The 22,540-nt window shown below is 54.8% G+C and overlaps 12 protein-coding genes and 1 non-coding gene across 14 annotated transcripts, besides 5 other annotated features; 7 read left to right on the forward strand and 6 right to left on the reverse strand.

Annotated features, from left to right (window-relative positions):
- Positions 1–473: 473 nt before the first annotated feature.
- EKO05_0011083 (uncharacterized protein) lies at positions 474–2,415 on the forward strand (the record flags this gene model as incomplete). 2 transcript variants are annotated; one of them, XM_038943747.2, is made up of 5 exons in its annotated part: positions 474–583; positions 723–1,220; positions 1,272–1,481; positions 1,532–1,803; positions 1,853–2,415. In XM_038943747.2, 5 exons carry the CDS (start codon positions 474–476, stop codon positions 2,413–2,415), a joined length of 1,653 nt encoding a protein of 550 aa, XP_038793336.2. The 2 variants fall into 2 exon arrangements, with proteins under 2 accessions (XP_038793336.2, XP_059493892.1); XM_059637909.1 differs by having other exon boundaries at positions 1,532–2,415.
- Positions 2,416–2,603: 188 nt separating this feature from the next.
- On the forward strand, positions 2,604–2,957 carry EKO05_0011084 (uncharacterized protein; the record flags this gene model as incomplete). The annotated part of the gene is made up of 1 exon (XM_059637910.1): positions 2,604–2,957. The coding sequence occupies one exon, from the start codon at positions 2,604–2,606 to the stop codon at positions 2,955–2,957; it is 354 nt and encodes a 117-aa protein (XP_059493893.1).
- A 393-nt stretch (positions 2,958–3,350) lies between these two features.
- On the forward strand, positions 3,351–4,007 carry EKO05_0011085 (uncharacterized protein; the record flags this gene model as incomplete). The annotated part of the gene is made up of 2 exons (XM_059637911.1): positions 3,351–3,813; positions 3,871–4,007. 2 exons carry the CDS (start codon positions 3,351–3,353, stop codon positions 4,005–4,007), a joined length of 600 nt encoding a protein of 199 aa, XP_059493894.1.
- Positions 4,008–4,108: 101 nt separating this feature from the next.
- EKO05_0011086 (uncharacterized protein) lies at positions 4,109–4,333 on the reverse strand (the record flags this gene model as incomplete). Its single annotated transcript, XM_059637912.1, has 1 exon — positions 4,109–4,333. One exon carries the CDS (start codon positions 4,331–4,333, stop codon positions 4,109–4,111), a length of 225 nt encoding a protein of 74 aa, XP_059493895.1.
- A 178-nt stretch (positions 4,334–4,511) lies between these two features.
- On the reverse strand, positions 4,512–5,230 carry EKO05_0011087 (uncharacterized protein; the record flags this gene model as incomplete). The annotated part of the gene is made up of 2 exons (XM_038943827.1): positions 4,512–4,646; positions 4,700–5,230. The coding sequence occupies 2 exons, from the start codon at positions 5,228–5,230 to the stop codon at positions 4,512–4,514; spliced, it is 666 nt and encodes a 221-aa protein (XP_038793337.1).
- A 300-nt stretch (positions 5,231–5,530) lies between these two features.
- Positions 5,531–7,810, forward strand: EKO05_0011088 (uncharacterized protein; the record flags this gene model as incomplete). Its single annotated transcript, XM_038943728.2, has 4 exons — positions 5,531–5,852; positions 5,898–5,952; positions 6,003–7,120; positions 7,170–7,810. 4 exons carry the CDS (start codon positions 5,531–5,533, stop codon positions 7,808–7,810), a joined length of 2,136 nt encoding a protein of 711 aa, XP_038793338.2.
- A 921-nt stretch (positions 7,811–8,731) lies between these two features.
- Positions 8,732–8,944, forward strand: EKO05_0011089 (uncharacterized protein; the record flags this gene model as incomplete). The annotated part of the gene is made up of 1 exon (XM_038947395.1): positions 8,732–8,944. The coding sequence occupies one exon, from the start codon at positions 8,732–8,734 to the stop codon at positions 8,942–8,944; it is 213 nt and encodes a 70-aa protein (XP_038793339.1).
- Positions 8,857–8,937: a tandem repeat.
- Positions 8,945–9,729: 785 nt separating the features above from the next.
- Positions 9,730–9,810, reverse strand: EKO05_21t5. Its single transcript has one exon. It is a non-coding gene; the product is annotated as a tRNA-Ser (tRNA).
- A 927-nt stretch (positions 9,811–10,737) lies between these two features.
- On the forward strand, positions 10,738–12,717 carry EKO05_0011090 (uncharacterized protein; the record flags this gene model as incomplete). The annotated part of the gene is made up of 1 exon (XM_038947396.2): positions 10,738–12,717. The coding sequence occupies one exon, from the start codon at positions 10,738–10,740 to the stop codon at positions 12,715–12,717; it is 1,980 nt and encodes a 659-aa protein (XP_038793340.2).
- Positions 12,718–13,149: 432 nt separating this feature from the next.
- EKO05_0011091 (Aspartate transaminase) lies at positions 13,150–14,683 on the reverse strand (the record flags this gene model as incomplete). The annotated part of the gene is made up of 3 exons (XM_038943727.1): positions 13,150–14,094; positions 14,205–14,336; positions 14,393–14,683. The coding sequence occupies 3 exons, from the start codon at positions 14,681–14,683 to the stop codon at positions 13,150–13,152; spliced, it is 1,368 nt and encodes a 455-aa protein (XP_038793341.1).
- Positions 14,102–14,170: a tandem repeat.
- A 154-nt stretch (positions 14,684–14,837) lies between the features above and the next one.
- Positions 14,838–14,857: a tandem repeat.
- An 87-nt stretch (positions 14,858–14,944) lies between these two features.
- Positions 14,945–14,980: a tandem repeat.
- A 75-nt stretch (positions 14,981–15,055) lies between these two features.
- Positions 15,056–15,092: a tandem repeat.
- A 242-nt stretch (positions 15,093–15,334) lies between these two features.
- On the reverse strand, positions 15,335–16,519 carry EKO05_0011092 (uncharacterized protein; the record flags this gene model as incomplete). The annotated part of the gene is made up of 3 exons (XM_038943695.1): positions 15,335–15,575; positions 15,627–16,348; positions 16,403–16,519. 3 exons carry the CDS (start codon positions 16,517–16,519, stop codon positions 15,335–15,337), a joined length of 1,080 nt encoding a protein of 359 aa, XP_038793342.1.
- Positions 16,520–17,453: 934 nt separating this feature from the next.
- EKO05_0011093 (uncharacterized protein) lies at positions 17,454–18,105 on the forward strand (the record flags this gene model as incomplete). The annotated part of the gene is made up of 2 exons (XM_038943795.1): positions 17,454–17,815; positions 17,880–18,105. The coding sequence occupies 2 exons, from the start codon at positions 17,454–17,456 to the stop codon at positions 18,103–18,105; spliced, it is 588 nt and encodes a 195-aa protein (XP_038793343.1).
- Positions 18,106–21,260: 3,155 nt separating this feature from the next.
- Positions 21,261–22,211, reverse strand: EKO05_0011094 (uncharacterized protein; the record flags this gene model as incomplete). The annotated part of the gene is made up of 1 exon (XM_038947397.1): positions 21,261–22,211. One exon carries the CDS (start codon positions 22,209–22,211, stop codon positions 21,261–21,263), a length of 951 nt encoding a protein of 316 aa, XP_038793344.1.
- Positions 22,212–22,540: the final 329 nt, after the last annotated feature.

The raw sequence follows: 22,540 nt of genomic DNA on the forward strand, positions 1-22,540 counted from the left end.
GGTCTAAAAAATGTCATCAGTCTTGTCAATCAGAGCTGGGTTCTGATTCATGGCTCTTTCCAGTCAAGCCTCCGTCTATACCATTTGGAATCTTCAAAAATATCGTGGCCCGCGTGTTCAACTTTCAAGTACCGAGTTAACAAAGCTGTTCTCTGTTCAATGCGGACGCATCTTGAACTGCGCAATTATCGACTTTGCCCTTTTGAACAGCGTGATTTTATTCCCTCTCAGCAAAGCCTCCACCACCAAACCCTCACCCTCACCCCCGACGCAGCAGCATCAGTGTCAACATACGGCACCCTATAAAAACATCAACACACCCTTCCTCACACCAGTGAAGATGCAGGTGCACACTAGATCTCCAGCGGCCGTGCTTTGTCAGCCCCCGGGTTTCGGGTTTCGTCGCTCTCCGGCCCCGGCAATCTCACCTTTGCTCACTTGACAATCCACCGGTCTTCATCCACCGCAGAAGTATGGAAGCCGCCGACGCCAGGCAAGGCTCTGCTCCTTATGGTAAGGCTTGCACGAACTGCGTAAAGGCGAAGTGCCGGTGTGTGGTGCGCGATGCGGGGACTTGTGAGAGGTGAGTTGAGCTGGTTGCAGTCGACCAGATTCGTTGATGGTGTTGAATTGACTTGCTTTGTGGGTGATGCTGGAAGTCATTCACGACGTATACATAGCTTGGTGGGTTTCGAAAAATCGCTAGCTAACCTACCTCACAGGTGTCAGCGGCTTGGGAAGAACTGCACGCCTTCCACGACGGTGCGTACGAGAGGCTCGAGGCGCACGCCGGCGTCCAAGAACTCGGCTCTCGAAGAGAAACTCGATGATATTGTCTCTTTACTCCGAAGCCGCGCCAATTCAAATCATGGGCGGACTGCGGAGACGTTGCCAACACCCGTCTCGTCCGAACTCTCACCTAGCGACGACGCGCTGGAGGATGCGCGACATCTCCACTTGACGGAAGAAGAGCTTCTCGTCTTTCGTGAACATCACCTGCCTTGTTTCCCCTTGATGAATGTTCCCGCAGACGTGACAGCAGCGGAGGTACAGCGGGAAAAGCCAATCCTCAGTTTGGCGATCAAAACATTGACCACAAAAGTGGCTGTCAAGCAGGTTGCTCTTGGGAGAAACCTCAGGGAGCTACTCACTCAGAAGATAATGGTCGATGGGGAACGAAGTCTGCGTCTACTTTTGAGCTTGCTCATTTCCATAGTATGGTAAGATCATCTAGCTCTCTGTTGCAGTCGTTGTACTGACTTTCTTACCAGGTCTCTGTCTTTTGCTCATGGCAAGCCGTTCTTGGGGACCATGATAGGCCTGGCCCGGCCGCTCATCAGTGACTTGAAGCTAGATCGTGGTCCTCACTCAGCTCGCTGTCCTGGCTCGAACCCCCCTCATCTTGTTGATAATGAAGAAACTGTCACCCAGACAAACGCTGGTCGACGGGCTTATATTGCCTGCTTCGCACTGAGCGTAGTGTAAGAGATCCTAGACGTCTTGCACGGATCATCTTGGTTGACAACATCAGCATCTCCACGACTATGAAGTACGATGCGATGAGGTGGTCTTCGCAGCTGGAATCTGCTTGTTGTATTCTGTCAGCGCACAGCGAGGTGGAAGGAGATCTCATTCTTGTGGCTCTTGCTCGCTTGTCAAAAGTAGCCCTCGAGGCGGGAGACGTCTATCGGCAAGTCTCGGACGATCCGAACTCCACCGTTCATCCTGCATTCTCGATCATGCCGCTAAAGTGTTCCCTCCACCAAGCGAAGGATTCGCTCACCTCCGAGCAGTTGCAGCACAGTAAATCCCATAGACCTCGGATAAGATTACTTCCTAACGTACATCGCAGGCTCAGTGATCACGTACATATATGCTGCTGAAGCTGCAATCTACGAACTGGCCTTGCTCCAGCCCACAACTCTACTTATGCGCTATTGCGACCACGACCTAAAGCGCATTGAATACCTCACGGGACTGCTACAAACGTGCAAGGCCTGCACCGAGCACTTCCTCGCTTTCGATCTAGATCGCATCACTGCGCCCATGATGATCATGTTCGGATACTGCGTCAAGCTCTCCTACTGTCTGCTTACTCTGCAGAACAGAGGGTGGGACACTGCACTGGCGCGGTTAACCATGGACCCGAGTCTTGTCTTCGAACGCGCGGTCCAGCATTGTGAAAACACGAATGACCTCCTGAAACTCGAGACGGGCCAAGATAGCATCTTCAAGCAGGCGGCCGACACTATGCGAGCTACCGCGCCCCGGTGGAGAGTTCCCACGGAACAAGACACTACATCGCTTGATCTGGATTCGCTGGCCTCTGGTATCGACTTTGGGGTTATTGACTTACCTTCATTGGAGTTCTCAGACGACTTTTGGCTCACCGTCCCAGGCACCTTCGGATTGTGAGTCCGTACTGGACCGGGTTTCGGAGCGGGATTCGAGGTGGTACGGGTACATGCTGTATATCTCCAAGCAGAGCACAATATCAAGTCAATTAGCTCCCGTTGTACTCGTAGCTACGTGGTGTGACTCGTTCACAAACAAGCCTGTAGAACCGCACAGCTCGTCTCGTTGTCCTTTCTCCACCACCACTCATGCCGTCAGAACCAAAGAAAAGCGACGTGGACTCGAAGGACATGTACAAAGAAGCCTCCCATCAAGTTAATCCCAGCGACCATGATACACAAGAACGACAATATCTCACAGGCCTCAGGCTAGCTATCGTCCTCGGCAGCTTGACCCTCGTGAGCTCCTCGGGACCGCAAGTCAACAGCACTCTAGAAGTCTTTGTCAGCCGCCAACCCTACCAGGCGATCCTGCAAATCACGACCGAGTTCAACGCGCTGGCAGACGTAGGCTGGTACATTAGCGCGTACAACCTAGCAGCGTGCGCTTCTCAGCGTCAACCCACCCAAGTCGAAGGAAGAGGACTGACAAGACACCACTAGTGCGCAGCGTTCCAGCCTCTCTCTCGGGGAAACTCTACACACGCTTCAGCAAGAAAGTGAACTGCCACGCCATCGCAGATAATCCACAGATAGCTGACAGCAGCAACAGTACCCATACCTAACCTTCTCGCTCCTCTTCGAGCTCGGCTCGCTGATCTGCGGCCTCGCCACCTCGTCCGCAGTGTTCATCACCGGCTGGCTGATCGCAGGTCCAGGCGCAGCCGGTCTCTTCAACGGCAACTTCACCATCCTCTCCAGCGCGGTCCCGCTCGATAAGAGTCCGCTGTACACGGGCCTGCTCGCCGGCGGCGTACTGACGGTGGAGCGAGTCAGCTGGCGGTGGTGCTTCTTTCTTCCAAGCTGCCTGTGGGTGGGGCGGCGGCGGTGTTGTTGATGTTCGTTCGCGTTCCGGAGATTGTAAGCAAAGAGACGGTTTCGGTTGCTTTGGTGGGCAAGGTGCTGTGTGAGCTTGATCTCGTTGGGTTCGCACTGTTTGCACCGGCGGCTGTTATGTTTCTCATGGCGCTGCAGTTTGGCAGTGGAGAGGCTTACGCTTGGAACAGCGCGACCGTCATCGGTTTGGTCTGTGGCGCTGCTGTGATGGCCCTGTTCTTCATCGCTTGGGAGACAAGAATGGGCGATCGAGCTATGATTCCTGGTCGCTTACTTCGAAAGCGTGTCGTATGGACTAGCTGCGTGTTCGGCTCGGCACTCATGTGTTGCAGTATCGTTGCGAGCAATTGGCTTCCCACCTACTTCCAGGCGGTCAAAGGTGAGGGGCCCACTCTTAGTGGAGTGCACATTCTGCCTAGCATCCTTAGTGCTTTGATGTTTGTTGTGGTGACTGGAGCTGCAAGTAAGTGACAAGACTGGCTTGCATGAGGCGTTGCTGACTCTCGTAGTTACGAAGCAGGGATACTACCTCCCGCTGGGCCTTCTCTGCGGTATCTTGACAGCAATAGGTGCTGGTCTTGTCTCGATGCGGACTCGGACAACAAGCGTAACCCAATGGGTTGGGTATCAACGGCCGAGAAGAGCGGTGAGGTGTAGATGCGTGCTCTACTGAGTGGTGGAGGGAGTCTCCACGTCTTATTCAGCTTTGCCTGTAAGATACCGGTTGTGTACTAGTAGCTTAAGAACTATACTTCACGTCAACATCGACTCATGAGGGCGGTCAGTGTTCTCCAAGCACCGGCACTGGAGTACGGGCCCTGAGGGTGCGGGTGCGGGTGAATGTGGGGTTTAGCGCGAGGCTCCTGCAACTGGTGTTCGCAGGTGCTTCTGGAAGATGCATGGAAAGCATAGTGGTTCCACATCTGGCCAAGTGGGAAGCAGTGTTTTGATTGATTCAATGGCTTCTCGAGCGCTGTATGCATTCAGTCTGCAGGACGGTGCTGGTGAGGCAGTGTCTATTCGGGACGGCAGCCAGCCAGCAATTGATCGCGTGCTAGGAGTCAGCCGTTCAAACCCAGGCTGACAAGAGATGTTTGATGCACCATACTGGGTCAAGGTAGCGGGAACACATGGTCGGGGAGAGTCGGAATCATGACAGAGCTACCGTGTCCAACCAGCCTTGAGTTTCTCAGTGGCCTCGCTTTCAGGCACCACGTCTGCCATTTTCGCCTGGATATCGAATATGTTTGCATCATGTACAGCCTTCGAGCGGTCCCCGCAAGCCTCACCGACGACCTGTGTGGCGGTGAGCGCAATTCACAGATAGACTTGGGAGCGCCAAGGCCTACGATTGGACGATAGCCCAAACACATTGCGTCCAAGGTGCTCGCTCGTACGCAACCACTCGTGCTGACACCGCAGATGACCAGCGTGTCGACGCGCTTGAGCTGCAGGCGCGTGTTGAGGTCTGTGGCGAAGAAGGCGCTGGGATATCGTTTGGCAACGATGAGCTCCCCGTCCATGGGCTCCAGCCCTGGCACCCAACTTTCCAGGCCCGTCTCGTTTCCTTTCAAGAACAGCCTCAGCAGCGGCGCTTTGCAGTAGAAGACGCCAGCGTCCGACATGTCTGGCTCGGTGTACTCGACGCGAGTCCATATCAACGGCACCCCTCCTTCGCGGGCGGCGGCGACAAGGTGGGCAATCGAGGCAGGTGCAGCCGCCGAAGCCGGGTTCTCGCTAGTGTCCAGAGGGCTGTCTTTACTCCAGTATGCATTGCAGACGTCGACGAGTAACAGCGCAGGTTTGCTTCCCCAGCCAACCTTCCCAGCGAAGCCCGACCCCACGTAGCTGTCGTGGTCGCTGGGTTCGTTCGGAGCCATGGTTTTGGTGTTAGTTCTCAAGCGTCAGTCACGACCGCCGTCCCTTCTGGTCTACCGTCTACCGGTAACAGGCCAAGGCCGCACCGCCATCAACCTCGACCTGCTCTTCACGCTGATTTGGTGGAGCTCGGGGAGCGAGCCTACGCGACCATCTGAGCAGCCATGGCCACTCGATTCATGGAGCGGCTCTGACGGATACTTGTACCCTGGAGTGGCACGCCCGGAGCATCAATCTCCCGGTACCTCGGGTATCCGATCAGCGACCGGTGTGGTTCGAATGTGTATCTGGTGATCCGGCACATGCGCCTTTGCACAAAGTATGCCATAGTCAAAGTCCCTTCGGCTTGCCCCGAAAGATCCTGCAACGTGCCACGTCTTGTCGGTAGTCGCACACCGACACTTGGTGTGTTCATCACACAGCGCCTGGACGCCGCCCCTCCTCCACACCTGGAGCCTGCCCCGAGATCTTGGCATTGGATCGGACGCACTTCCCCACACATGCAGGAGCCTTTGGTACCCTCGGCGACCAGCGAGTCCTCGGTGTCTCCCCAGCCTCACAATCCCACTATCACCATGGAAGCAAAAGAAGGGCGGTCAAGCAACGCATTTGCGTGCGAGCGTTGTAAGGAACTGGCAAAATCTTACGTGCTGCTTCTAACCTCGACAGGCCGTAAGCACAAAGTTCGGTGTGTCCCCTCGGACAAGGCCTCTGTATGCCAAAGGTATGTTGTTCCGGCACTTTTTCGCGCCCACGGAATGACATGTGCTCCAGATGTCAGAAAGCACGCGTCGAGTGCATCGAACATGTTGCGCGAAGAAGGCCAGCAAAACCCAGGATAGATGGGCAAACGCCCAACAAGATGCGCGACTTCGATAAGAAGCTTGACAAAATATCCGCAATTGTGGCGACTATGGCACCGGTCTCAGTTCTACAGCCCGCGCTGCCGTCGGCAACCACCGTACCCTCACAATTTTCCGACACAGCTCAGCGAACATCTCCACCTGCACCTGCGCCTGCGTTACTGGTCAAGGCATCGCCTTCTGCAACGAAAGAGCCAGGCCTACCCGCCCCTGTTGCCACTCCGGAAGATTCCCTGGCATTTTGGGGATCGATCAACGACACGTTGTCATGCCTCGGCAAACTTGATCCTGTCATCCGTTCCATTAGCTTCATCCATATGCAGATGTTGGTCGATGTTTACCGGACCATGGCCGACTACTTTCCATTCGTGACGTTGCCGAAAGACTGCACTTGCCGCGATCTTTTCCAGCAACGACCGATCTTGATGTTCGCTGTTCTAGTGGTAGCCTCTTATGACTCGGTGCTACTGCAATTGACGTTGAGCCGCGAGTTTCGCAAAGTAGCGACAGTCAAGGTCATGAACGGAGAGAAAAGCCTTGATCTGCTGCAAGGACTTCTTGTCTTCATAGCCTGGCACCATCACTACATGGACGCTCAGGCTGTCTCCATTCCCATGCTTCTGCAGATCTGCGCTGGCATTGCAGGCGATCTGGAATTAGACAGCCTCTCCACAGCAGTTCGGAGCCCTCTGCATAAGAATGACCCTAGAGACAAGGAGGCAAAAAGAGCATACCTTGGCTGCTACTACCTGGCATCCAACATCAATCTTACTGAGCCAGGCAAGGCTCGCTGCATGTCATACTCGAGCACAATTCGGACATACGCATCTGAGTTGGCGTCGTCGTGGGAACACAAGTCGGACGCCATATTGCCTATCGTCATTGACATTTGTCAGTTCACAGAAGACGTGCAGGAGACATTCGCAGGCCCAACAGAGCAGGCTCTGATCGCTCGCACGCAGGTCAAACGTCTAATTGCGAAGTGGGATAGCATCTGCCTGGCCTCAAAGCTGCAAGCCAGCGACTTCAGTGAGTCGCAGGGCTGTAATCAACAAATAGTCACACTGACCATCACTAGAAACCCTGCAATGGATGCAGCTCGCCGCGCACACATACCTGTACAAGACCGCGGCATCGATCGACTTGAGTGATTGTGATAGCACGCCGTGGGCCTCTGGATTCCAGCTCTCATTGCGTGTAACTTGCCTTCGGTCCATCGAACAATTCCTGGACAATAGCACGAAACTCCAGTCTAGCCAGTATGAGGTTCTATGCTTAATCGACTGGCTCAATCTAGTCTCTACGATGACGAGCCTGAGCAAACTTGCGCTACAATCCTCGCCGATGCCTGGGTGGGACACCAACGAGCTACAGGTAGCAAGGTCGTTCGAGTATTTCCGTGATCAGCTTGTGTCTCAGATGCCTCGTCCGCGCGATCCTCAGGAAACCAGTGAGGACATTTTCGAGCGCTTCCGACGCATCACAGCTGTTATGAAAATGGCCTTGACTAGCTCGTCTGGTGGGACTAGCCCTGGAGGAAGTACTTTCCAGCTTGCGACTGGCTCCGGACGCACTGTCTCGCTGTTACAAGATCTACCCTTGCCAGAGATGAACGGTATCAATGGCGACGACAGCTTACATGTGCCTTGGAAGCTCAAGCCAACCTTTGATCTTAACAGTCATCAATTTCCCTGGAGATTCCTGTCAGGTACAGTCTGAAGAAGGATTGATTCGGCAGCTCATTTACTCGACGTCACGACCACTATAACAGGATTGCCTGCAGTCGTGCAACGATTCTTGAACTCGCTTCAGTCTCTTGTCAACAGTGAGATCTCAACACAGAACGCCAAGTGCTCTAAGCTTTGCATTGGAACACCGGTGAAGGTAAGTTGTCAAACCCTCTACGATTGGTGCGTAATTGACCGGTCAAAGTAGCCACGAGTATAGCGAAGGGCGTGATTGGTGGACGAACAAGGCTGGATCCAGGCAATACGAGACAGTCCGGCCTTTCGGATGGCAAGGCGTTCTTGCGGTTACGTTCCTACTCTTCTGGAACACCATTTCCAGTTTCCTTTTGGTGTAGTACCGAATCTTGTGTAACTATGAGTTTCGGTCGTCCTCCCGTAGCCTCGGCCTGAGGCTTCCTTTCATTCTAAAAGTCTGATACCCCGCACAGCCATCGTTGTGCTGACTGTTCTAAACAACCCATTATATTCCTTACATAAATGTATGATGTTCTAGCTAGCTCGTTTAAAACACTACCTCGTTCTTCTCGCGAGCCCTCAAGGCTCAATTATAGGCAGAGTTAAGATGCGAGTGCGCGAGCTCACGTCCACAATCTAGCACAGCCTCCACCAAAGATCTTCGCGAGAGACACCAACCATGTGCGTGACCAGATTTTACCGAACAACGCAAACAACATATCGTCGCTGTAGACAGTCTCATCGAGCAGCTGATTATTTAAAGCCGATCATTTACATGCCATCCATCTGCCCAAAACCGACTCCTATTTTCACTTCCAAATGCCCTAAAGTCTCCACTTGACCACAAGCACAAGGCTCTGCATCTTCAACTGCTTCGCTCGTATTAACATTATCCTTTCTTCTTGCTCTGCCCTAGAGTCTCAACCTCAAGCACACAATGGGCTGCTTCCCAAGCCACCACCACACAACTGGTCTTGGCGAAGACGAGCCCGCTCGGTTCAGCGGCCAGCCCGCGACAGGACACACTGGACATGTTTCTGGTAATTCAGGTTATCAGGGCTATGTCGGTGCCGGTGGATATTACGGCGGGGACGGCGGAGGTGGTGGTGGAGGTGATGGCGGTGGCGGTGGCGGTGGAGGAGGGTGCTGAGGATCGCTGAGAAATAGGTGAGGGAGAACCAGGATACCGAGACTTGGACGAAGGCATGAACGATGGCAGGCGGGAGGGCGTGGGTGGAGTGTTGTTGCAGTGTGAGTTGAGCAGCTAGCTGAGGGGTTTGCCCGGCATGTGACATGTGTGCTGCGAGAGTGAAGGATCGCCGATCTGGCTTAGATGCTAAACATACCCTTCCATCCCTGACAATGAACGCCTCTCGTTTGCCGGTGGTAGACTCTCTGCACAAATCTACCAATACCCATCTATATATTCTGTCGGCCGATTTCCTCATTATAGAGCGTAACCTCACTGTAACGCGCTGTCGATACTATACTACGAAATTATCGTCTTCTTTGTAGATGAGATGAAGAAGAGCACAGAAAGAGAAGAACTAAAGTAATAGTCGTCGTCCTTCTAGGTTACAGAAGTGTATCAATGCAAGCACATTAAGGTCAAGTGTCGGTTCTGCAGACATGAGGAGACTTTTCGCTCTCTTGAACTCGAAGTTAGCCTAGGCTTGACTATCCTTTCCGGGCCAGCTCTTGACGACGATGACATGCCGCCAAGTTTGAGCAAGCAATATTCGCAGATCTGTTGTAAGAGCAAAGTCTACCCTTGCACATCTTGACGGAGATGTTTACGGGACAGGTGCGTGCTACCACCTCCACCACTTTCCCTTCACCTGGCCAGTCATCTTGAGGCGCCGACCGAGTGCGCATGCCAGGCAGTTGGATATGTGCAAAAAGAATCTGTTGCGCTGGCTTTAGCAGCAAAAAAGACGACGTTGGCAGGATTCGAACCTACGCTCCCGAAGGAACAAGATTTCTAGTCTTGCGCGATAACCACTCCGCCACAACGCCGAAGATCACTTGCTGATTAATGCTAGTGACTGATGAGATGATTCGTTTTTTTAAAATTTACATACTACATTTTATTCCACGAGCATTCGTTTTTCTCTTTACTCCATCAACATATCTGAGCGAATAGCTCGGCTTGCAAGCCGAATGTCTTCGGTAGCTAGAGCGAGGTTTACTAGAGCTCTGTAACACTTCCGTCAATGAGCTAGATTGCTTGGCCTAAACTGAGCCTCCGTGCTAAACATAGCCCCCATAGTCGGACTGCGAACCATTCCCTCGGCACCACATCCCCAACGAGCCTCATACATGTACACATTCCCCGTACTCTGGATCCAATAGTGCTGTTCTATACCTGCTGCAACTGTGCAGTTTCTTTGTTCTGCGCCGTCTTTCTTTATGGAAGTACAACCCTATGAAGACAGAGCTCACCCACGGGCTCGACCACCCTGTGGACTGATGTCTCTGTCTGCACACGATTGCCACCAGCAGCAAAAAGCACAGTGCCACTTCTCGGACATCAAACTGGTGTGCTACCTGTGTTTGACTCCCGGCACCACCGCAGTTCAATCCGCTAAGCCTCGCAGTCCACATTGTGATTCGCCCTTCAGACTCCACCCCGGCATCGACCTGCTGACTCCACCCACCCACGCCTCTTTGCAGCAGGTATTCGCCAGGAATGGCAGGCACGGTCAGCAACAAAGAAGAAAACACCCGCTACGGGGATCTTGCATCGCAGGGGCCCCTGCAGGACGAACGCCATGCTCGTTGCTTGTGAGACTCGGAAGTCCAGACAGGGCTGCTGAAGCCCGAGGCTGCGGTTGGCTCACTACCAGCACGCACTTCGGTCTTCAAAGCATGAGGCATATAGTCGCGATTGTGTCCAACATGTGCAGGCAGAGTTCCGTTTGCCATCATCGCAAGTAGAAGCCTATGTCGCGCTGCTTCCCTACAGATCACCCGGCTTCCCGCTTAAGCGCTGCGGCGGTCTTTCTTTTGAACAGAATGTCGACATTCAATTCGCCGCGCCTGTCTGGAGCGCAAATCCTTCACAACGACGCTACAGGGGCCGAATACTCAAGATGGCGTCGTGGGATCAAGCTTGCGTGCGAGACAAAGGGAACGTGGGGCTACTGTGATGGTTCTCAGTCAATGCCGATGCCAAAGGCAGGATCGAGAGCTAGTTCTTCCAGGACCTCCAACACGGCGATGCAACCTAGTCTGCTTGATGAGCGGCGAGCATGGGTTCGACAAGATCGCGAAGTTAAATTGGACATCTTCCTGTCGCTATCAGAAGAAGTCATGCAAGAAGTCTTTCAGACTTGCCCACCGCTTCCACCTTCGAATATGAACGCCCAGGACATGCTGGCAGCGCTCGACCGGCGTTTTACTGCATTCAAGTTCGAAGACTACCATCACGCTTTCTGCCACTTTCTCAACCTGCGCATGGATCAGTATTCTAGTCTCCACGACTTCAACATCGAGTTTCGAACGACACTGGAGGATCTGCGCGACTATGGGCATCCACTTTCCAACGTTCAAGCTTGCAGCGCATACTTCTCGAAGCTCCGATGTACACAAAACCCTTGGGTAGCGAAGAAGCTTGAGGGGTGGAACATACAATCCTCAACCCCAAAACTTGAGGATTTGATGAGAGAATCCATCCCTTGGACATTCGAGCCTTCAACTGCAAACCCTTCGCCGAACCTGAGGACCAAGTCCATACAAGAAGACCCTGTCGAAGACAGCTCATCACAATCTGACACCGACAGATCGAGTAGCTCCACCAGTTCTTCGCCTTCGAAGCTCCACTCACGACAGACATCTAACACCACAGCGATCACGACCCACTCACTGGAGATTACAATCCATGCCTCATCTGAAGACGTTATTCAGACAACCTTTCTACCCCGACTCCCTGCAACCAGATACACCCCAGCTGCCCTGCCCTGTCATCCTTCGCCAAAGAAAAGCATACCCCTTATGGCCCCTCTCCCATCAATGAATCGCCCCCTCCCTCCTCTTCCAAAACACATCCTCCACGCCCCACCTCGCGCACGCTCAGCATCACCACGCATCATGGTCCCCTCGCCAAGAGCGCATATCAGCTCGCCCAAGACTTCAGCGAAATCCACGCAGTCGCCTCAACCACAAACTCCATCTCTAAGACTCGAGACAACGCACCCGTCCCTGCGGCCGAAGTCTCCTACACTCTTAGATCAGAAGGAGTTCGGACCCAAACCAGCACCGAGTCCAATTACGCCCGGGGAGACAACAGTTCACCCAGCGCTGCGTCAAGCGACTGCACCCACTGCTCCCTTGACAACAATGACGACAACGACACTACGCGTTACGCCACCTCTACCATCCCAGCCCTTCGGGCTAGACCAGAGCATCGCGGTCCCCTGGCCCAACACCCCCGACCGCCCGACATCCAGCCGCGCGGACCTGCCCCTGGGACAATCACAACGGGAGCTACCAGCACTCGACGCCCTCTCGCGTCTGCGAGCCATGTCGGGAGCAAGCAGCACCACCTCCCTCCCGCTTACCGGCCCCCGCGCAACCTCGCCGCCGCGCCTGCAGGACCGTCCGCTGCTGAAGAGCACGAGCATGAGCACGAGCATGGCCGGCTCGCCGCCACTTGGCTCTGCCTCGCCGCCCAAAGTCTTGCAGGGCCGTACGCCGACATTCGAATCCCTTGGTGTGCCTCGCTGCAGCTCGCCTGATAAGTTGGATGGCGAGAAGATCGAGCGAAGCAGGAGTCCAGTCCGTGAGCTCGTTGCACGGCTCAGCGGCGACAGCCTCGAGGTCAAGGAGGAGAAAGATCTCAGGGGGGCAAGGAAGAAGAGTTGGAGTATGGGGGTTAGTTTGGGGCGATTTGGGCCGGGGAAGGGCATTAGAGAGATTGTTTGAATGGGACGCGACAGGCGTTAGATACCCTCTCTTGTTGTAGACACTTGAAATGCGATACGAATATACAAGTTGCCTCTAGATCCATTGTGTCACCGATTGCCAGTGCACTCTGTGAATTGAGATTGTCACGAACCTCGTTAGTGCGTAAGATGCTACTTGCCTGGTGCAAGCTATTGACTCCACAGTAAACTTCACGTCAGCGTTCTACACAAAGGTCGTGCGAGGATCAGTTGGTGCAGATAGATAATCATCATCATTCGTACGACCACTAACGAGGTCAGAGTGGTCTCAAGGTAAAAAGGATCTCGCTGAATGCTGCTTCTCGGCTTACTCGGTCCGCGAAACATGTATAGCGGGCATCAAAGCCCTGCATGATGCTCGGTCGGCTGTTCACTCCAGACATGCAGTCTGCTCCTGCTCTGTCGTGAGTGTCTACTGCGTCGCCCTGACAGCCTTGTCGACAGCCTTGGCAAAGTACTCCACGTTGTGCGTATTGAGACCTGCCATGGAGATACGCCCATTCTTGGTCATGTAGACGTGCGAGTCCTCACGCAGCTTCATGACCTGCTCCTCGGTCAGACCTGTAAAGCTGAACATGCCAATCTGATCTGTGATGTGGTTCCATGTGCCAGGCGTGCCAAGCTCCTCGAGCTTGCTGCGGAGCGCGCTGCGCATCTCTTTGATGCGGCCAGACATCTCGCGGAGGTTGGCCTCCCACTCGGAGAAGAGTTGTGGGTCGTTGAGGACGATAGAGGCGATGCGAGCACCGTATGCGGGAGGGTTCGAGATCTCAGATCGCTGGAGGATGGCAAGTTGCGAGGCAACGCGGGTGACTGTTGACTGCGCATCAGATGCAGGCGATGTGACAAAGTGGAAGCAACCGGCACGCTCGCCGTAAAGACCAAAGTTCTTTGCGTAGGACTGGGCAAGGCACAGCTCGAAGCCCTGCTCGACGAAGTAGCGGATGGCCCAGCCATCTTTGGCAAGGTCACCCGAGGCAAAGCCCTGGTAGGCTGTGTCGAAGAAGGGGAAGTGCTTCTTCGCCCGGATCACGTCGGCAATCTTCTTCCACTGCTCTTGCGTGGCATCGACGCCAGTGGGGTTGTGAGCGCAAGCGTGCAGGACGATGATGCTGCCTTCGGGCGCACTCTTGATCGCGGCGTACATGCCATCAAAGTCAAGGCCTTTTGTCTGCTTGGAGAAGTAGGGGTATGTCTTGTGCGCGAGGCCGACGTTGGAGAAGATCTGGAAGTGGTTCGGCCATGTGGGGTCGGAGAAGTAGGCGGTGCGCTCGGAGTTTGTCTTGTAGAACTTGTGCAGGAAGAGGGCGCCCAGGTGCACGGCGCCGGTGCCGGAGATGGTCTGCAAGCTGGTGACCTGCGATGTGTCAGCCGTGTCAGTCGTGCCAGCCGTGCCAGCCGTGTCAGCCGTGCCAGCCGTGTCAGCCGGGTCAACGGTATCACGTCATGGTCGAGGGAGCTACGCACTCGCTTTTCCTTGATGGCGGGGCTGTCACCGCCGAGGACAAGCTTTTGGGAGGCAGTGGTGAAGTCGGGCAGGCCAGCAATGGGCAGGTACTCGTGGTTGAGGTCGGGGTCCTTGCGGAGGATCTCGTCGGCCTGCAGTAGACAGTGAGCTAGCTAGCCATGTGAAGGGGTGCGGCAAGAGCGCTCACCTTCTTCACCACGGGCAGCACCCAGGGCTTGGCGTTGTTGTCTCGGTAGGCTCCAATGCCCAGGTCGACCTTGTTGCTGTCGGGGTCGCGGCGATACGCGGCCATCAGGCCGAAGAGCGCGTCTTCGGGCGCCTGAGGGACGGCGCTCGCGTCGAAAGCTGTGGCAGCCATTGGGGCGAGTTGGGTAGAGATTTGGGAGAGGCGGAGGTTGGAGGAGGAGGAGGAGGAGGAGGACTGGGGGGAGGCAGCCGGTGAAGCATAGGCAAGGGATCGCTGAGCTGATTCTGACATGACTGCGCAAGTCGAGCACACCACCATGTGCTTTGCTTTACGTTTCACAGGCCCAACAGGGAAGCCGCGACCGCCCCACGTCTTGCGCTAAACCCCGCAAATGTTGCTAGACGATGCTGCCGGCCAAAGGGGATGCGGAGCTGAGGAGCCGCTCGAGACGAGAGAGAGAGAGAGGCTGGGCAAATCCTGCGCGCGCCCCGACTGCTTTTACTTTAAGAGCTGTGGTCGAACAGCCGCGGGGACTGGAGCACAACGTCAAGCCGAGGCACGAGGCACGAGGCACGAGGCACGAGGCACACTGCTCGGCGTCATGGTCCGTGATGATGTCAAGAGCCCCTCGCACGCTGTTGACCTCTCCATACCTACTTGTATCTCTCCCCCTCTCCCCCTCTCCACCTCTCCACCTCTCACATGCGGCGGGATTCCAAGATACGTGTAGCACCAGCTTGGCCCGAGTAACCGGCCGCTTGTGGGTCTGCAACGGCCAAAATGCCGACAAGCACGAGGACACACTTGCTATTCCTGGCGAAACGTTCCCCCAGGTTGCGCGATTAACATGCACAGCACGCAAGCCCATCCCCGTCACTTCCTCACGTGTTTGGTGGTGCGTGCGAGCAGCTGATTGTCTTTTTCTGCCAGTTATCCACTCCATCATAGGAACAGGTCCCACAGCACAAGCATCGTGCAGAAGGCAGAGGTGCCGTAGAAGACCAATTGTGCTGTACTCCTTCTCTCCGTTGCCCGCTTGAGCTCCTTGTTTCCGCTCCCGACGTTTTCCGTGGTGTTGAACGAGTCCTCCACCAGCTGTTCAATGTGTGCCGACTGTATCTCGAGGTTGCTGGCAAGTGTCGACTGCAGCTCTGACACCTCCACGAGAGACTTCTCGGCAGCTCTGCATACACGGTCAGCGAGGGTACTGTGGTAGAGTGGCTTCGTCACCTACCGAACTTTGTCAAGCTGGTCTTCGTACTGCTTGAGCATGTCTTGATTCTCTTGCGCAAACAGCTGGAGTTGCTCCGGGTCCAGCTGCTGCTCGATCGCCGCACTTGACTCATCCTGAACGTGCCATGTCTTCCCACGGTAGTCCTTCGAGGCTCCGTCTGCACTGCTCCCACCATTCATGTTGCTGTGGTCGTTCGATGGCATAGTGGCTCTCGTCTTGTGGAGCGCGCTCTTGCTCTTCTCGACCTCCCTCATGAGCCGTATCTCCATCATCGAGCTCTGGAACTGACCGCACTGCTCCAGCGCATTCTGCAGCGTCCAAACGATGCTCTCCCTGTGCGCTTTGATGGTGGTTGCCTTTGCCTCTTCGAGCTCCTCTTCTGGGCTCTTTGCCGTTATCGCGCCTCCTGCTGCCCATCGTCCCAATGCACCCAGCCCTTGCTTTGCGCGCTTGCGTATCGCTACTTGCGATGCTGTCGTCTGCCGCACCCCTTCAGCCTCTCGCAAGACGTTGATGGCATGGTTCAGTTCTCGCAGCGACTGCTTCGCCTGAGCATCGACATCGTTGCGTTGCGCATCGGACAGGTACTTGGAGTCCTTGTCTGTGGACGGGGAGGCACTGTGGACGCGCGCAAACTGCTTTCGTCGTGGCGGGGCTGCAGTAGAGAGATAGCTCTGCCGTATGGACTTGAGGTCCGTGTGAAGCTTTGTGATGTGTGTTCGCTGTTGGTATGCTTAGCATCTGCACGCAAGTGTCCGACGAGTAACGTGGCCTACAATTCGGTACGCTTCCTTCAGAAACCCGTCCAGATTCTCCACACGGAAGACATAAGGCTCGACAGGCTGCGCGTTGTGCGCCGCCAGCACCTGGTTAAAGACGGGAGTGATGTTCATGGTGCTGTCCTGCGGTCATGTCTGTCTTTGCTGGCAACATGACGATGCTCCCGCAGTTCTCGCTTACCGTACCTAGCTAGACCCTGTTCTGCCGCGCCTATCCCTGCACGAGCTTCCCAACCCTCCTCTATCAATGCCTCCCCCACCGACACCTCTGACCCTGTAGGCAGCAAGAGGTAGGCAGCATCTCTTAGTTGATATCCTGTCGTCAGGTAGCAGCATGACGGCTTTGCTGTTCAGTCAGACATTGGTAGTCCGCTTTATCACCCCTCTCATGCCAGTCTTTTGACAGCGTAAAAGCAAATGCGTACAACTATGCGGCACAATCACAGCTGTGGAAGCAAATGAACCCTTCCGTATACGCTGACAAGTAAGTGTTTGAGCGTGACTGCCCATCCGAAAGAGAGACCAGCTAGTCCGCCTTATCTTCAGGCAGTGACCGGCCACACTGCCGTAAGACGTAGAGCAAGCAGTAGAATCACAGCATCTGCCCTAATTACGCTGTTCGACTCACGATCAAGGCAATTGAGACATCGAAACCCGTTCAATCTAACAGAAACCTGGAGTCAGTGGACAACAGCGTGCTTATAAGTTCGTTGCAGCTGTCTCAAGAGCAGAGTCTGCCGTGTTGGTTACTGCCTTGTCCGTGGTCTCCTCCTTACGTCTCGTAACCAACGCGTCAGCTCCTGCCTCAACCAGAGGTTTACCCCCAGCCTGACCGTACCGGCTGCAAGAACTGCACCACGGTCGAGCGCTCAGGCCCGCAAACATTGAGTATTTAAGACCTCCCATCCTCCCCTTCGCACTCTCTCATCATCACTCAACGCGAAAGGCTTTCTGTCATCGATACCAGCAATCAACCCATTCTTCAATATCAATCCCAACTCGGCTCTTCTCTTCTACTCCAGCTCTTTCCACTCCCCTACCGTTCACCATGCTTTTCACCACAGTTGCCGCTCTTCTCTTCCCTGTGACCATCCTGGCAGTGCCTGCCCAGAAGCCTGCTGCAGGTGACGACAAATGCACGCCCGTCTCCTATATCTTGTCGGATTATACCCTCACTCGGTCCCCATCCTTCGCCTTTGTCAGTTTCAACATCGAGTCCGCTTTCACTGTCGATTCGCCGTATGACGATGCAGTTGAATCCGGTGCGAACTGCGAAGCGGATGGTGCCGACCTTGGCAATGACAACGAGTGCAACATCGCTGGCGAGCGGACAGACAAGCTGGTTTTCGATGTGAAGGGCAGCACCGGCGACGCCAGCTACCGTATCACCCACAACTGGAAATGCAACAAGTGAGTTCCCTCCCATCCTTCTTCCAACCCACTCCTTGATGCAGTCCGACTGACCTTTCCGCAGCGCTACTTGGGCCTCTGTCAACGACATACAGCTTCCTCCTCTTGACTGTAACGCGATCGAAGACGGCAAGGACGGTGAGACAGTCACCTGCCACTCGAAGCCCATCATCTTCACTCCCCAGAACATTCGCAAGCTCTCGAGCAAGGACTCAAAGAAGACCGCTGGCAAGGCCAAGGGTGTTGCTACGATGCCAACTGCTAAGCCCTCGGACTGCCCCAGCTGCTAAGCTGGTCTTTCGACGCTGTGACCGGGGTGGTTGGTGTGGCCTCGACCAACGAGCTTGACGGGATGATCAAGCACCAAAGTGTGAAGGCGCAACGCTGAAGATAGGAGGCGGATACGATGGTCTTGTTTTTGGCTTTGCCGCGTTCGCGTTTACAGAAGGTGTTTGCAGCGGGTGTTTTGTGTGTTTCCATTTTGCTCATGTCACTGTTTTGCTCGCACCTTTCTGTTTTCCATCAAACGCTGCTTTTCAGAAGGTGGCCTCTATGGTTGGAGGTGTTTATACTCGCGATGCAAATGTTCCATTCTTCCTTTCCATAGACTAGACGTTGCATCAATGATGGCTTGTTTCTTTCCGATTCTTTGCCCTTGCGATGGCCTTGTTGCAGACTGCCTTGCTATCTGACGAGCACCTTCTACTCTTGTATGAGGGCTCGGCACCCGCTATCGATTCAACTGATGCATGCCTAACCGTCATCCCTCGGACTTGTGCGATTTCCACTTTCATGTATCTCGGTGCTACTAAGCTCACGACCACGATCCATGCCAATGCTCACGACGCACTCGAGAGAGGGTAGTCGCAAGCGACTTGCCAGGCACTTGATGCCTGCAGATCATGCGTCATGACAGGCTAGCTGAGCCGCGCTTCAGATTTCTGCAACTGACGAACTAGGAATGAGGACCCGAGCATCAGAAACAGACGTCGTTCAAGTCACGGAAACTGATATAGGACTTCAACGCATCGATGACTGACGGTGACGCTGCTGTTGTGCCAATAACACTCGTGCTCAGACGACACGCATTCAAAGTTGGAGATGAGTTGGGAAGAGTCGTGCTGTGAGGTGTGCTGAGGTGGTTGGGTTAGGCACACGTCGTGTCACGGGAAAGCTGGGTGTTCCAGGGTTAGACCTGCTTACCCTGGAGGGTTGCAGTGCAGCGGGCGGGCAATGGGAACATTGGAAAGCGGGTCGTCTGAATATATCGAACGGTGGATGGTATTTGAGATGATGTGTAGTCGGGAACCCCCCGGAGAGTCGGTAGAAAGGACTGGATGGTGCAGCGTGGGTTCGCTTCGTTGTGCCATGCAATGATTTACAATATACACAGTACTTGTTGCCTTCGTCCTTCCTAGATACTGACGCGAGACCTTCCACCAACACACGGCAGTTCTCGCGACAGGTCTGGCGACAGTTGCTCTCCACGGAAGAATAGAACTGAGAACTGGTGAGACCGTTCAGGCCCGATTCCCAGCCACGGAATGTGCTGGGGTTGCAGGTGGATGTACGGAACAGTTCCCCAAAAACCTGGTCTAGTCTATAGACAGTTTCTGTTTTCTTTACAACCATCTTTTGTGTGTAAGCCATGATCCGGGACGTCGACAGGGTTGTGAACGGCGCTGTTCTGCCTCGGGCAAGCCTTTGACATCATTCACAGCGGTTGGAGACGCGCGCAGGCAGAGCAGCGCCGTGTAGACTGGAGAAAGATCAGCAGCGAGGATTGACGGACTCGACGTTTCTTTCGTTCTAGAATCTCGACTTTTACCGCCACCAACACCGTGGACGACCAAGGATGCCCAAGTGTTTAGACAAACCAACTTCTCATTCGCTCGCAAGCGTACAAGCGCCCCGCGACGAGCAGAACGGTGCATGAACCAGTGACGAAAGCATTGCGCAAGTGCGTCGTCTGGCTTATCGATACCGGTCCAGCCTATCGATATCGGCACGTCGCCGACACCACGCGCGTGGTTGCAATTGTGGACCCCTTGACGAATATGTGGGTGGAAAACTGGAGAAGGCGTTGAGCTGTTCATGCAAGGACGCGCCGAAAGTGGAAGGGAAGTGGGGATTCTAGAACGCAAAACTACTGCAGCAAGGCGAAAAGTCTGTCGCAAGGGCCTGCGTGCGAGTGTTGAAGCGGCGCGCGGCTGTCAACGGCCTGCAAGGCACCGGCGGCACTTTGCGGGATAGAGAACAAGTTTGCCGGAGAAGCGAACTCGAAGTGTGAAGGCGGTGATGGTGAGTACTTGGCTTACAGGTGCTGGATATATGGATTTCGACAATAAAGTGTGGGATTCGCTTGTTCCTCGGACCCAATCATCGCAGTTTTGTGGCGAGCAACCGAGTGAAATTTGCAGATGCAGTGCGATGGGCTTTTTGGCATGCACTAGTGTAGGAAAGTCAACGAGGCGGACCTTCGCGGGCTGCAGAAACAGTCGCTGGAAAACGACAGTGGTTCGATGGACATGTCGAGCACAAAGCTCAAACTTTCATCCAACCCATTTGTGCAAGACGAAAGAGGCATGCATGATGGCGATCATCAACAATGTTTATTCCGAGCGGGTCTGAAGCTGTGGCGCGGTTGGCAGGAGGCGGCGCAGGTCAAGCCTTGCCTCTGCGCATGTTTCAAACTCCAACCCAGATCACGAAACAAAACGTGGAGCAAAGGTTCCTCCTCGTAAGACACCGGGCTGTCCGCACGGGGTAGTGACGGGAAGCTTGTTCTAATTGAGATCAGGAGGCTGCTGAACGCGTCGCGCGACGCGAATGAACTCCCGCAAGCAAATAAGCGAGATTGCAAAGGCTCACATCACAACCGATCGAGTCAGGATAACACAGCAGATGTGCAAATTGAGCAAGTGATTTGAGTGATAGCGACAGTCTATATTGTTTTGGACTACAGGGGCACGCACCAAGCCTAGGACATCTCCTTGTCCGTCTCGAAAAGGAAGGAGGCATGCTCCTTAAGAATTGAAAAAAGGAGAAACGAATCCCGCTAGCCCCAATGAAGGAGGGCCAGAACCCCAAGATGGTATATGTCGTGACATCGTGAGATAAGAATGTGACCAGAAAAAGAAGTGCCGAATCCATGTCCATATCGCGACAGAGTTGTCGAGCGAAGCAGGAGTCGAAAGGAGGAAACGAATAGCAGACACAAGCAATGGCGGGGTGCGCGTCGATACGTCGGTTTAGAAAGAATATATTGCCTGCGACGCTGTCTGCCTCGTCATTACTTGGGATGATACCGATCCCATCCCTCTCCTCTCTCTCCCTGGGTATATCGCGAAATAGGCATTTGGATTATCGGCGTAGAATAGGCAACGACGCGGTCTCCCCAACACCTGACATGCCAATCATGTACAAGTTGATAAAATGGCAAGAATTATGCGTGGAAGGGTTGGTGACGGCGAGCATGGTCGTGAGCGTGCCTCTTAGCGTTGACGGTCGCGTAAGCGGTAACGTAAATGACCTCGGTCTTGGTCTTTTGATTGTTGACCTGAGGCTCCTCGAGCGCGGGGGTAGGGGTAATGGCGGCAGCGGCAACCTCGAACTCGGTCGAGGTGGCAGCGGCGCTGGAAGTGGGCTGCGGCTGGGACGACGACTGGGACGACGGCTGGGACGACGGCTGGGACGAGGCCTTCTGGCTGGTGGCGGGGGCAGCAGAGGACTGGGGGGCAGCAGAGGACTGGGGGGCAGCGCTGCTGGCGCTTTCGCTCTCCTCTCCGGGAGCCTCTCCACCGCACATGTAAAAGTCCATGTTCTGGTCGGGCTCGCAAGTCTTGGTCTGGACATCGTCAGGGAGGACGTAGGAGATCTTGTTGCACGAGGCTGGGTCGTTGCAGGTCATGACTGGGCACCAAGTGTTGGCGGAAGAGGCCTTGACAGCGCCAGTCTGGGCACCAACAACGAGGTAGTAACCCTCCTGCCTGGTAGGGCAGTCGGCGGTGTTGGAAGGGCAGTCAACGTAGGAAACATCGAGGTAGTTGTAGTTGAAGCCAGGGGAAGTCTTCTGGATGAAGTACTCCAGCTGGGTGATGTCGTTGCCCTTGCACTCCTGGGTCTTGGAGAGCTTGATGGAGATACCGACGTCTCCGCCCTTGGGGTCGGCGTAGTTCTCCTGGTAGGTCTCGCCGGACTTGAGGGTGACCATTTCGTCAGAAGGGCAGCCGTCGCCCTTGTAGACGGACCAAAGGTTTACATCGTAAGCGCATCGGTTGTGGACACGGGCCATGGGCTTGCTGGTGTCGCACTCCTGGTTGAGGGTGACTGCGCTCCTGGCGGAGGCGGTTGCGACCATGGAGGTGGCGACAGAAAGGACAGTGATGAGCTGCATTGTGGCTGGATTGGACGGGATTCTTCGTAAAGACAGTTGACGACTCGTGGAAATGTCGCCGGAGAGAGTGACCGCTGAACACCTGAAAGAGTGAAGTTATTCAGCGAAAGAAGGCGGATTGACAAAGTCCTGCTGGTTGCGGTGGAGAGACAGTCGGGAGGCGTGGGGATGGGAGGTAAATGAGATGGCTGAACCCTAGCACACACAGCCGGGGGCCATTCGCGAACCCACCCGCCATGGAACGAGTCGTCGGTGGTAGCGTGGGCTTGTTCAAGACGGTGCCAAACGTCGTGGCTTGTCCAGAGACAGGCGCGGGAAAGCATGCGTGA

The sequence above is a fragment of the Ascochyta rabiei genome, chromosome 21, assembly GCF_004011695.2.
Source record: "Ascochyta rabiei chromosome 21, complete sequence".
In the NCBI taxonomy this organism is placed as follows: domain Eukaryota; kingdom Fungi; phylum Ascomycota; class Dothideomycetes; order Pleosporales; family Didymellaceae; genus Ascochyta; species Ascochyta rabiei.